We start from the raw sequence: 13,053 nt of genomic DNA, 5'->3' as shown, positions 1-13,053 counted from the left end.
TGGAAGTTCTGATACTACTCACAGTTTTTAAGTGTTCCTTTCAAAAGGTCAAACAGCTGGATTTGATAGGTTACACCTATAATACCAACATTTGGGGAGGCAAATTTGGGAGAATTGCTTGAGGCCAGGAGTTTAAGACCAGCCTGGGCTACATAGCAAGACCCTGTCTCTACAAAATATTTTAAAAAGTAGCCAGTTGTGGTGACACCTGCTTGTAGTCCTAGCTACTCAGGAGGCTGAGGTCAGAGGATCTCTTGAGCTCAGGAGTTGAAGGTTGCATTAAGCCACAGTGACACCACTGTACTCCAGCCCAGGTGACAGAGCAAGGCCCTGCCTGTGACAACAACAACAAACAAAAACAAAACCAACCCTCAAAACACTTTTTAGCTGGAGAATACATGTGTTCTTCAAGACAATAATATTTTATGATTTTATTTCTGAGCAGCTTTTTTACTCTCAGATATTATAAAATTACTATTGATGGCAGTGGTTCTTAAATTTGGGTGCACACCAGAATTACTGCTGGAGGTTTTAAAAATGCAAATTCCTGGGTTCTGCCCCTTGTACTTCTGAATGACTCAGCCAATCCAGGGCCTTTCTACTCAGACTCCACACATGGGATAGTATCAAACGTACAGAAGCACAGGCCCCTTCTCAGACATAGGGTCAGCAGCATCTGTTTTGATGAGGCCCCACTGATATGTATCTATAAACAGGAGCGGAGATTCTTCATGTCTGATGTGCTCCCAAGGCTACTGGTTGGTATACCATATTTTGAGAAGCATGGTCTGTGAAATTGCATTTTTCATGCTGATACAGTCAAGGAAAGTGCCAATTATTTAGCAGCTGCTTAAAAAGTTAAATATAAATGTACCGTATGACCCAGCAGTGTCCACCCCTCGGTATGTACCCAAGGGAAATAAGTGTCCGTACAAACACATGCACACAAATGCTGGTAGCAACCTTATGCATAATCATCCCAAACTACAAACAGCCTGTGTGCCCATCATCTGGTGAATAGATAAGCAGATGTGGTTTATCCATACAATGGAAGATGATCCAGCAGCAAGAAGGCATATGTACTGGCCCACACTCCAGCACGATGACCTTGACAACATTATGCTAATGAAAGAAGCCAGATCTGAAAATATAAATATTTTGTGATTTTCTTTATATGATATGTCCAGAATAGGCAGATCTGTGGAGAAAGCAGATAGACAGATGAAGAGTTGCCTGGCGATGGAAGTGGAAGTGAGGACAAACTGTAAAAGGGTGTGAGGGGTTCTGTAGGGAAATGAAAATGTTCTAAAATTGGATTGTGGTGATGTCACACAACTTAGTCAGTTTCCTAAAATTCAAATACATACCTACAGTGGGAATATTATATGAGAAGTCAGTTATATCCTGATAAAGTTTTTACAAAATCATGTTAAAAGAAAACTGGCCGGGTACAGTAGCTCATACCTGTAATCCCAACACTTTGGGAGGCCAAGGCAGGCAGATCATTTGAGCCCAAGAGTTTGAGACCAGCTTGGGCAACATAGTGAGACCCTATCTTTAAAAAAAAAAAAAAATTTTTTTAACAGGGCATGGTGGCATGCACCCGTGGTCCCAGCTACTTGGGAGGCTGAGGTGGGAGGATCAGTGGAGCCCAGGAGGGAGGTTGCATTGAGCCAAGATAGCACCACTGCACTTCAGCCTTCAGACAGAGACCCTGTCTCAAAAGAAAAAGAAAGAAAGAAAACCTCTAATCCAGGGTAGAAGGAGCAAGTGAGCATGGAGCCAGGTTCATGCTTCAGGTTTCGGTTGACCTTTCACAGCTCCACCATAGTATGCCTGTTGTTTTCCTGGATAAATCTTTCAAAAATCTCTAAATCAGTGGATGCATGTGGAAATGGTATTAGTCTTTCAAGCCTTTCCAGTGGCCTGAAGTACTAAAATGCCTCTGATGGTTGTTTTACAGGAAAAACATGCAGAGGAACAAACAGGTAGCCATGGGCAGGAAAAAATTTAATATGGACCCTAAAAAGGTAAGTGAGAAAGAAGTGGGAAGTGGTCCATAATCTTTAAGATGGGGTTTTTTTTTTACAGTGCTCAGATAGACCCTAAAGATGTTTTTTTCCAAGTGTTACAGTTTATGTCACCGTTTTGTAGAGCAGATGTCATGTGCTAAGCCCTGGTTCCTAAACTGTGACTCCCTAGCTTTTTAGGTCAATTAGCAGGTATTTATTAAATATGCCAGTGCACCCACACCTGTTTCTTCCTGTGCCCTCTCCCCTTCTTTTTAGCTGGTTCCCAGCACAGCATCATTGGCATCTTCGTTGTCTTTTTCTAGGGGATCCAGTTCTTAATAGAGAATGACCTGCTGAAGAACACCTGTGAAGACATTGCCCAGTTCTTATATAAAGGCGAAGGGCTCAACAAGACAGCCATTGGTGACTACCTAGGGGAGAGGTAAGGCCCTGGGGATATGCAGATGCTAGGGAAGGCTGTTCAGGAATTACACAAGCAAACAAACTCCCAAATACCCTTAAGGTCTTGGAGGGATTTTTGCCTGAAAGCATCTGTAGCCACACTGTTGATGGAGGCTGTTCCAGTGGTTGGTCTCTCCGGGGGTCCTGGGGGACATCTTGCTTGTTTAGCCCGTCAACAGAACTAGCCAGTTTTCTTGCTGACAGTGTGCATGAGTGGCTGTCTGGGCAGCCGTAGGACTATAGGCTGCAGTGTGGGAGACCTGGCCTGGCTACAGATTCTCAAGGTCGGTGTCTGACTCCTGCTTTCTCTCCCATTTTTTGTCATTTCTCCATAGAGATGAATTTAATATCCAGGTTCTTCATGCATTTGTGGAGCTGCATGAGTTCACTGATCTTAATCTCGTCCAGGCGCTACGGTGAGTATTCTTGAGGTGAGCACCTTTGGAAGGAGTGGGAGGCCAGCCTTTGATCATGAGTCTGTCCTGGGGCGCATTTTATTGAAATTCTGTCTTTGAATATGATTTTGAATATCTTGAAGTATTTGGGAGGTAAGAAATCTATTGGTCTCTGACCAGAAATGACTGGATGGTCAAGGGGAATTACCTTTTGTTATGTCCTGAGGCAGATTCTCTAACACTCTTCCTTGAGTCTTACATTGGAGGTTTTAGAAATTGAATCTCACTCATAGGTGGGTGATGAACAATGAGAACACATGGACACAGGGAGGGAAGCACTACCCACTGGGGTCTATTGGGGGGAATAGGGGAGGGACAGCGGGTGGAGGGAGCGGGTGGAGGGAGCTGGGGAGGGATAGCATGGGGAGAAATGCCAGATGTGGGTGAAGAGGAGGAAGACAGCAAATCACACTGCCACGTGTGTACCTATGCAACTATCTTGCATGTTCTGCACATGTACCCCAAAACCCAAAATGCAATAAAAAATATTGAATACTAAATTATGAAATTTTTCATCTTCAGTTTACAAAATCCTTTAATTTCCTGCCCTGGAATAAGTACTTGTGCATTTCATTTTGGAAAGAAAAAAGTAAACCTTTTTATTAAATCTGTTACTTTCTGCATTTTAAGAAAATGTCATTTTGTGTTTTCACTGCTGCAGGTGTAAATAGTGACATCATCTTTTGTGCTATCACTTAGCTGGATGGAAACAGTGCACAGTTGAACCTGTCAGCTGTGGGTCTCTCTTTGACTTAAAGGGATCAATTGTTAATGCTTTGATAAGACAGTCATCTCTTTTGCCACCCATGTTGTTTTCTGAAAATAGAGTTTTAAATGACCATTATATATGTTTCAGTCTTGTGTATTATTCTGAGGAGGGAAACAATTCCTCAGTAGGAAAATCTTAATTGTTCATTTTTTCCTAAGAAATATTTTACTTTTGATTAAGATAACAGCGGTGTGGATGGCAACTTTGCATCCATTAGAGTTATAGTAACAGAAGGCTGAAGCTCAGCAGGCTCCCTTTGCACTTTGATGTTAAAAAATCATTGGCAGTGGCCGCGTACAGTGGCTCACATCTGTAATCCCAGCACTTCGGGAGGCTGAGGCAGCGGCTCACAAGGTCAGGAGTTTGAGACCAGCCTGGCCAGCGTGGTGAAACCTGTCTCTACTAAAAATACAAAAAATTAGCTGGACACAGTGGCACGCACCTGTAGTCCCAGCTACTCAGAGGCTGAGCAGGAGAATTTTGTGAACTCGATAGGTGGAGGTTGCAGTGAACTGAGATCGCACCCCTGTAGTCCAGCCTGGATGACAGGGCGAGACTCTGTCTCAAAAAAAAAATGATTGGCAGTTTAATAATTCACAGAAAAATAAATTGCCTCCCTAAGTTCTGGAATACTCTGTCTTTCCCACTCAGGCAGTTTCTGTGGAGCTTCCGGCTACCGGGAGAGGCCCAGAAGATCGACCGGATGATGGAGGCATTTGCCCAGCGATACTGTCAGTGCAATAATGGCGTGTTCCAGTCCACGGGTAAATACGATCATTCATCCTAGTTTATGACAGACATTTTACACTGGATTCTTTTCTTGGCACCAGATAATTTCTGAAACAAAAGGGCTGAGATTCATGCCTAGAGACATTTATTTAATAATACTTACAATAATAAAATGTTGGAAATAATCCAAAAGCCCCACAGTAAGGCACTAGGAATTTAAGTGGTGGTACCTCTGAACTATGAAATACCATGTTTTAGCTGTGTGCAATGGCTCACACTTGTAATGTCAGCACCTTGGGTGGGAGGCTGAGGTGAGAGGATTGCTTGAGGCTAGGAGTTTGAGACCAGCCTGGGAAACATAATGAGACCCTGTCTCTATAAAAAAAAAATTTCTAAAAATTAGCCAGATGTGGTAGCTTGTACCAGTAGTCCCAGCTACTTGGGAGGCTGAGGCAGGAGGATCTCTTGAGCCCAAGAGTTTAAGACTATATACAGTGAGCTATGATTATACCCAGCACTCCAGCCTGGGTTGCAGAGTGAGACTGTGTCTCAGAACAAAAACTAAAAAAACCCATGTTGTAAAGAATTTTTATTGACATAGGTGAACAATAATAAGATTAGCAAAAAGACATATATATGTATCTGTTTCCAATTTTGTTACAGTATATGTTTATGAGATAAATTTGTGGTGTGTTGTACATAGACACATTTACATACAGGAAGTAAAGCAAAGTACCGCTAGATGATGGCATGAGAGGTCGTAGGTCATATACATTTTTAAATACATTGTGTTTTTCACATTTTCTACAGTGTGTGTGTTCTCCTTTTCAATCTGAAAAAAATAAACATTTTTAAGTCTTGAATACTTTATGTGCTTTTTTGTTCCTTGCTTCTTTCAGACAGCATTGTGCCCGAGAGTGTGGATTCATCCCATTGTTTTGAGAACATGTTTTTTAAATTTCATCTAGCATCTCTTACTCTTGTGGGTGGGATGTTTCTGATCATCTGAGCATACAACGGCTTCCCTTTGCTTTTCTCTCATTTTTAGACACTTGTTATGTCCTCTCCTTTGCCATCATCATGTTGAACACCAGTCTGCACAACCCCAATGTCAAAGATAAGCCCACAGTGGAGAGGTTCATTGCCATGAACCGAGGCATCAATGATGGAGGAGACTTGCCGGAGGAGCTACTCCGGGTAAGCAAGCAGGAGTGGCCTTCATTCAAGCCAAGAAAGAGTTCACTGGGAACAGGATCGTGTTTTGTAGGAAGGAAGAAAAGACATACGATTTATCAAGGGTCTTCTCTTTTAATTTATTTAACCATGTGAATTTCATGAAGAAATTGGTAGTGAGGCCCAGCTACTGAATCAGGAAGCGGACAGTGGTTTGTAAATATGACACTAAAGGTTTGAATAGAAGTTGAGCTGCTGTCTTTATTTTCTTCATTGGGAAGTCTTATTTATTTTGTTACTGTGAGCTGCTTGAAAGCAGAAATGGTCATATTCTTCTAGTCTCAGCACCTAGCACGCTTGGCTTACTGTAGGCACATAACAAATGCTTGTGGAATGAATGAAGAGAAAGGGGAGGAAGAAAAAATATTTCTACAATCAGAAACATGAATTGTCATCTTTTATCCCAGAATCTCTATGAGAGCATAAAAAATGAACCCTTCAAAATCCCGGAAGATGACGGGAACGACCTCACTCACACTTTCTTCAATCCAGACCGAGAAGGCTGGCTATTGAAACTCGGTAAGAACGTCTCTGGGTTAGGGCTCCTAAAGCTGAGACTTAGGAAGGAAGGTGTGTGTGTGTGTGTGTGTGCGTGCGCGCGCGCCTGCACGCACATTCATGGACACACACACACCCCATATGGGAAAGGGGGTGGCTTATGGGGATTCCAGAGAGACTTTGGTATGAGTTCTGTTCTAACAAAGGTCCACTTCCAAAAAGGAAGTGACTTCCTAGTCATTGCCCCCATGGGACACAGAGACTACTGGGGACAGACTTGACTCCATCGTACCTATTGCCCACATGTGTTTGTGCTCCACGTTTCCACTCTCAAAATGGTTGGCCAGGTTTTGTTTCAAGGCAGTTCCCTGAGCACCTGGTCCATTTGCCTTCCCTGTCCCCATAACCATTGGGAGGGTGGCCAACCTTGTCCATCTTTCTACTTCCCATCACACAGACTTGTACCTGGCGCTCCTGCCCCCGCCCCAGTGCATCGTCATTCCTTCTGCATCTGGCTCCCCACAGGCAGCGTGCATGGCAAGCCTAGAGCCCTTGGCTGCAGCGCAATCCACAGCACTCTTACTCATTCTTGGGCAGCGGTTTTTTTTTCCCCCTCCTTTCAATCCAAATCAGCCACATTAATGATTTTGTTCATTCAAAACTGAAAATGCATTCCTCTTCCCTCTGCCAGAAGTGCTGAGCTTGTATGGCTGAGATTTGTGGTCATGCCCTGAAGGTGATAATCAATAGGAAAAACATTAGTAGGGTTTTCATGCACATTCATGTCCACATGTGATTATTTTATTAGTAGTTTCAGAACAGAGAGAGCTCTAGTCTCTCTGGACATAATGATGTCCATTCTTTTTTTTTTGGCCACTAAAGTGTACTTTGCTCTGTTCCCTTCTGCCTTAGCCTTTGATGAGTTGGGTTCCACAGTAGCAGGGGCTGTTCCCTCCTCTGTTAGCTCAACTACTCACTCCAGTGATGAGACATCAGTACTCTCTTGGCCATTACCAACACATCTGGGAAGGCTAAAATGGAATCCTTTATTTCTGACTAGTTCAGATAGCAATAGACTTTATATTTCCTTTCAAAAGCACATCCCAAGTCCTTGTGCTTATACATAATGACTTAATTCATAAATTCCCCTTAAAGCATCACTTCACCATCAGTTTTAAATATCTCTTGAATTGGCCATCATTTTATATATCTCTAAGCCAGCAGAATCTTTGAAGTTAAGGCTCTAAAATTACTAACCCCACAGGCAGCCTTCCCTTCCACATTCTTATTGCCAAGTGAATAGACTTAAAAGGAAACCTACTGGAAATGTTTAAAGTGTGTTCAAGTTTGGATTTACTTCCCCCTCCAGCGAAATTTGTTTAAATGCTAATACTAAGTGTTAGCTTTGACAGCCCAGATACTAAAATTAGAACAGTACAAAGATTTTCTTGGTTCTTACACCAGGATGACATGCAAATTCATGAGGCATCTCATATTTTAAAAAAGAGAAAATTTAACCAAGTGTGGGACTCAGTTTTAGCTCATTGCATTACTTTTTCTAAACCTCCATCAAACCCTTCTAAACTCCGAATATTGTGTTTTCATTGTAGCACACTTAGAATCACTCCTTGTGTTTATGTGCTGCAGAAGGCAGGGCTTCCAGCCATCTGTACTTGTGTGTATATGTCTGTGTATGCATATAGACATAAGAATGTGTATTCTTGTGTATACACATATGTACATGTGTATTCATGGGTATATGTGTGTGCATTCTCACACACACTTTAAAAAGTGACAGCCATCTAAAGAAAAGCATTTAATTTTCCCTGAAATAATCTTAGCTTTCTTTGCTCTGATTCTGGATATACTTAATAAACACTGGCTTTGTAAAAGCCGATTTGTGGCATCTTTGGGGCCAGGTTTCCAACAGTGCCTCAAATCTTGCCTTGATGAAGTGGGACGTGGCATATAAAGGCCCCTCGTTCCCATGCCAGACTGTAGTGGGATCAGTTGCCCAGTTAGTGTTTTTAGTTCAGCTCTCTCCCAGGCAGGCATGAATGTGACTGATACATTGCACTTTAAGATTAAGGAATCGGATTTAATTTCTTTGTTTTAATTTTCTTTTCTCCCTCATTTGTATGTTTCCATGATTTTGGCTCTCCTTTTCCTTGCCCCAAACTCCAGGAGGTATGTAACCCCTCACCCTGCTCGCTCGCTCTGCCTAGGCCACTGTCATTGCTGCAGCATTTTCCTATTTTGTTATTTTTGGTTATTTTGTTTTTTAATTGCCGGTGGTAGTGTTAATGCTGCTTCTAACTTACTGTACAGTCCCTAGGGAACTGGTCAGGATCAGGGGTTTGGAGCAATTTGCATGTTTTTCCTTTTTGGAGGAGTATATGTTATATTCATTACTGAATGCAGTAATGCAAGAGTGGATATGTAAAAGCAGAGGAAGTTTCCACTACATTTCACTTGGAATTATTGGCTGAGACATGCGCTATGTTTGATACTCAATTTGACATCCATTAATGAACCCGACTGAAAGTTAATCTCCGAAGTGAGGATGAGGAGAAAGAAGAGAAGGAAGTCTTTTTTATTCTTTTTTCAAGCTGAGACTTTCTCCAGAGAGAACAAAGTCTTGACTTCCCAAAGCTGTGGAAAGCTTTTGATTTACCATGTGGAAACACAAATTAGGGAAAGAATTAAATTAGACAATACTTAAGACATTTGCCTTTGCACGAAAAGGGGAAATGGTGTTTCCTAAATTCAAAATGATACCGAGTGAAGATAAAAAAGAAAAAAAAAGAAAAACTCCAAACCAAAAAACCCTTCCTGAAGTCCTTGCGTTGAATGTCCTGGGGATCAGAGAAGGGTGTTAAAGCTCGGCTCTGTTTTTATGTTTTGTTTTGCTCCCTTGCTTTTTCAGCGAGTCCTCTTTAAAGCCCCAAATCAGTCTCCTAGTTACGTTGTTGGTGTCTCCACTCCATTTGCTGGTTTGGGGAAACATGTTTTCCTAGCCCAAGAATCCTCAGGTTTGTGCCTAAGTATTCTCTGAGCGGTAGCTACACTTACAAAAAAAACCCCCAACATAGACACTTACCCAGATGTTTTAGGGACTTGCCAGGTTGTTCTCAGCTGTAGGGGAAGACGGCGCCTGGCCTTGATACCTCGAGGGGTCACAGGAGGGCCTGAGGAGCCGTGCAGTGGGAGGTGGTCCTGTGAGTTCCACAGGGACTGTCCTAGGCGTGCATTGATCTGTCTGCTTGTTCCATGTTTGTTTTTCTTTCCACGTGGAAATGTTCCCCGTGGGGCCACAGTGGTGCTTTATGGTAGAGGTCTCTGTAATGCAGCAAGTGTCTAGGGAAAATAACCAAGCTTTTGTAATCGGGCAGAGAATTTCTTCCGGCTTTGCTTTTTCTCCTTGATTTCCTTCCATCTTGTTCCTTTTAGCATCTGACTCCCTTTTTCCATGATCTCCTAAGTCCCAAGGGTTACTGGGTAGTGTCCTGTGATGGAGTGCATGGGCAGTCAGCATGGGTTGATGTTCCCTTTGTGCTGAGCCTGCGTGGGCAACCAGTGGCCTGCCAGGCTGGAAGACCAAAGTTCTCAGACTCTGAATTGGCGGGGGTTCCTTTTTAAGAACAAATTGGCTTCAATCCTGAATATAGTCCTTGTCTTCTTTATCCTCCTTATTTATTTTAGTTCTGCCCAGGCTTTCTTGCTTTCCACATGCATGTCATAGTATCCATTGATGGTTTTCTCTTAAATCATGCCATCTAACCTTTAGGGACCAGCGGCAAGAGCTCACATGAAACTTATAAGTCGCTGGAGGGAAAGAGTCTCAATTTGAGTGATACAACACAGGATGGGCAGGCAGATGGCACGTGCTTGCTTACAGCAGATATCCTCGCATAACCTCCATCTGTGTCATTTAGAATCTTGGCAATTAATGGTCAGTCACGTAAGCCCGCCTAGAGTGCAGCATCTAAACAGTGTGCTAAACACAGACCCGAAAGCCCAGTGGTCCTTCTACTTGTCTGCCAGGACCTACACTAGACATTTTCTTTCCATAACATTATTTGCATACTCCCCTTAGGTTTCTCTGGTGTGAGCATGCAGGCAGGTCCTGGCAGTTGGAAATAGTCCCTGTAAAACCCCCCTCCTCTTTGCCCAGCTATTTGTGATGAGGGCAAGAGAGAAATCATGATCGGGGGTATGAGATTTATGCCCCATGGTCCTTGCTATTTAGGAAGATTGCTATTTAGGAAGTGATGTTGTCTGTAAGTTAAGTCTTAGCAAAAGAACAGGGCACAAGAAGTGTTTAGCATGCCATGCATAGCTTCACAGGTGAAGGCCATAGGGATGATTTTTGGGTGGTTCATGTTCAGAAAATTTTCTCTTGATGGGAGGGAGGTGGAAGAAAAGAAAGCCTGTGGTCCTGATGTGACAGCAGGCGTAGCTTCATTCAGATAGGCAGCGGTTACATTTTTTCTTCCTTCCTATCTGTCCCAGCATAACTTTATGACCCAACCCCAACTTTTCCTTTTTTTTTTTTGACATGGAGTCTTGCTCTGTCACCTAGGCTGGAGTGCAGTGGTACAGTCTCGGCTCATTGCAATGTTCGCCTCCCGGTTCAAGAAATTCGCATGCCTCAGCCTCCTGAGTAGCTGGGATTATAGGCACATGCCACCACCCCCCAACTGATTTTATATTTTTAGTAGAGACAGAATATCACCATGTTGGCCAGCTGGTCTTGAACTTCTGACCTCAAGTGATCCACCCACCTCAGCCTCCCAAAGTGCCAGGATTACAGATGTGAGCCACTGCACCCACCATGACCCCAACGTTTTGTACTGAGAAATACTAGAAAGAACCAAGGGAGGCCCTTGCCAGCCTTTCAGCTGCTGCTACTGCCAGAGCTTGTTTTGTCATGGCTGTATTTGCCAGCTGTTTTTTCCCAAAATGGAAAAGACTCCTGAGGCAGCCTCTCAGTACGAGTTGATTCTTCCTTGATAAAGGAATTCTGCTTTGCTTCTCACCCAGGACTCGGGAGATTTTGTTTTCGGGACACCAGCACATAAGGTTAAAAGCCAGTGTAGAAGCTCACTCTAATCATGAAGATGAGGAAGAGGGTAAAACCATAGGAATTGGTTTCACATTCCAAGGAAAGTGTGGATTTGCTTGTGAAGCATCTCCCTCCTGATTCCCCCTTCCTTCACTTCCAGTGAAACACTCCTATGTGCTGGCTGCTTGTCAGTGGCAGAGTAGCCTGCACTAGGGCTGACCCGTCCCTCTTTTTCTGTTCTTTGGTGATTTCTACCACGTAGGCTTTTTGCTGACTCTGGCAAACTTGCATTGTGTGTCATTATCGCCCCTGGGTTTTCCCTCCCAAACCCATGCTCATCCTGCCGTCCTGATTCCATCTCCAGGGTGTCACCTAGACGCGCTTGCTCTGCTTGTACCCACAGACTTTCACTGTGTAAAAGATGCTTGTGTCTCGGCTCTGTGTCTTGTTACTGATGTAGATGTTGTGGTCTCCACGTTCTCCTGATACCTCTCCCCTCATCTCTGAGGAGAGAACTGTGTGTGTCGCAGAGCCCGCGCTCATCTGGTTCTCTCTTGTCGAACGCGCATCTCTGTTTGCTCTGCAGGTGGCAGGGTAAAGACTTGGAAGAGACGCTGGTTCATTCTGACCGACAACTGCCTTTACTACTTTGAGTATACCACGGTGAGCACCTGCTGGTCGGCGTCCAGGAGGAGGCGGGGGGCAAGGCCTTGGTTCCAAGAGGCTCTAATCAGACATGGTCGAGGAGACGGTTGAATTTGCCCTTCTATATCTGTGGGGGATGGGGGAGAGTTTACGCAAAGAAGAACTGAGGTAGATCTCAGAGTGGGGAACCCCTGAGAGGAAGTGTGCTCCTTGCAGGGAACTTGGGCTCAGAGCAGGCATCCAGTTCTGGTGGGATGGGAGACGCCTGGCCTGGAGGAAGGGGACCATGAAATAACACACTAGAAATGGGTTTTGGAGCTGGGCTAGAAAGAATGAATTTGCATTGGTTGCTGAGAAAGAATATGTGGCCCTAATTAAAAGGAAGATGAAAAGAAATAATCATGATTTAGAAAATTCAAGTGTTCTGGGTTTGCAGAAATAGGACTTCAGAAGAAACAGCCCAAGGGGTAGAATATATAGTGGGGGAAAAGGAAATGAAATGGGAAAAGATTATTGAGATTATCTGGAGTCGTAAGAAGTTTTGTTGGTTTTTATTCAGTGAGAGAGACAGCTGTAAATTTGAGTATATATATCCCTCTTGTAATAATAGGCAAAGAGAATAAAATCATAAATTAGTTCTTTTCAGAGCTCCCTCTAAGCAGGGTACCCAGAACCCTGACAAGGTAACACTTGTTGGGGAGACTGTGGCTCACCGCCCTGTGAGGGGTGTTTTTCCATTTCTGCCACCTCTCTTGGTCATCGTAAGAGCAAAGCAGGCATACTGCCACAGCATCTGACTTTTGTCTTAAAATAAATCAGGGCAGTTGAGTTAAGAATGCTCTGCTTTTGTTCTCCAAGTATATCTTCATGGAGCAAAAGTCATTGATTTCACTGAGAAATTAAGACTTAGAAGTATCTTTTTAAATAATACAGAGAAAAAATGGGCCTAAGTAAATTGAAATCCTGGCTATATTCACTGGTCACTTATTTAGGACCAAGAAACAGGTGCATGCCTTTGCATTTTCTGCTGAGGCGTGAAAATAGGTTTCCATCGTGTCTGACACTCGGCGTTGTTCTCCATCCCTGTGGGCATCACGCACATGCAGCTTCTCACCCCGGGAGTGCTCTTGGTAGCCCCATCAGGCTGCAGGCCAGAGCCACTCGTTCTGATGGTGTGCCGACTGT

General features: G+C 43.6%; 1 protein-coding gene across 5 annotated transcripts in view; it reads left to right on the top strand.

The window, feature by feature from the left end:
• The window catches only part of CYTH1 (cytohesin 1), a 104,032-nt gene that overhangs the window by 75,311 nt on the left and 15,668 nt on the right, over nt 1–13,053 (top strand). For all 5 annotated transcript variants that reach the window (XM_035301948.3, XM_017972891.4, XM_078374794.1 and 2 more), the window contains 7 exons: nt 1,964–2,030; nt 2,336–2,454; nt 2,810–2,890; nt 4,350–4,462; nt 5,476–5,624; nt 6,068–6,179; nt 11,810–11,886. In XM_035301948.3, the coding sequence (XP_035157839.1) occupies nt 1,964–2,030; nt 2,336–2,454; nt 2,810–2,890; nt 4,350–4,462; nt 5,476–5,624; nt 6,068–6,179; nt 11,810–11,886 (718 nt within the window). The remainder of the gene's footprint in view (nt 1–1,963; nt 2,031–2,335; nt 2,455–2,809; nt 2,891–4,349; nt 4,463–5,475; nt 5,625–6,067; nt 6,180–11,809; nt 11,887–13,053) is intronic.

The sequence above is a fragment of the Callithrix jacchus genome, chromosome 5 (assembly GCF_049354715.1).
Source record: "Callithrix jacchus isolate 240 chromosome 5, calJac240_pri, whole genome shotgun sequence".
Taxonomy (NCBI): domain Eukaryota; kingdom Metazoa; phylum Chordata; class Mammalia; order Primates; family Cebidae; genus Callithrix; species Callithrix jacchus.
This window is presented reverse-complemented; position numbering and strand designations above follow the sequence as displayed.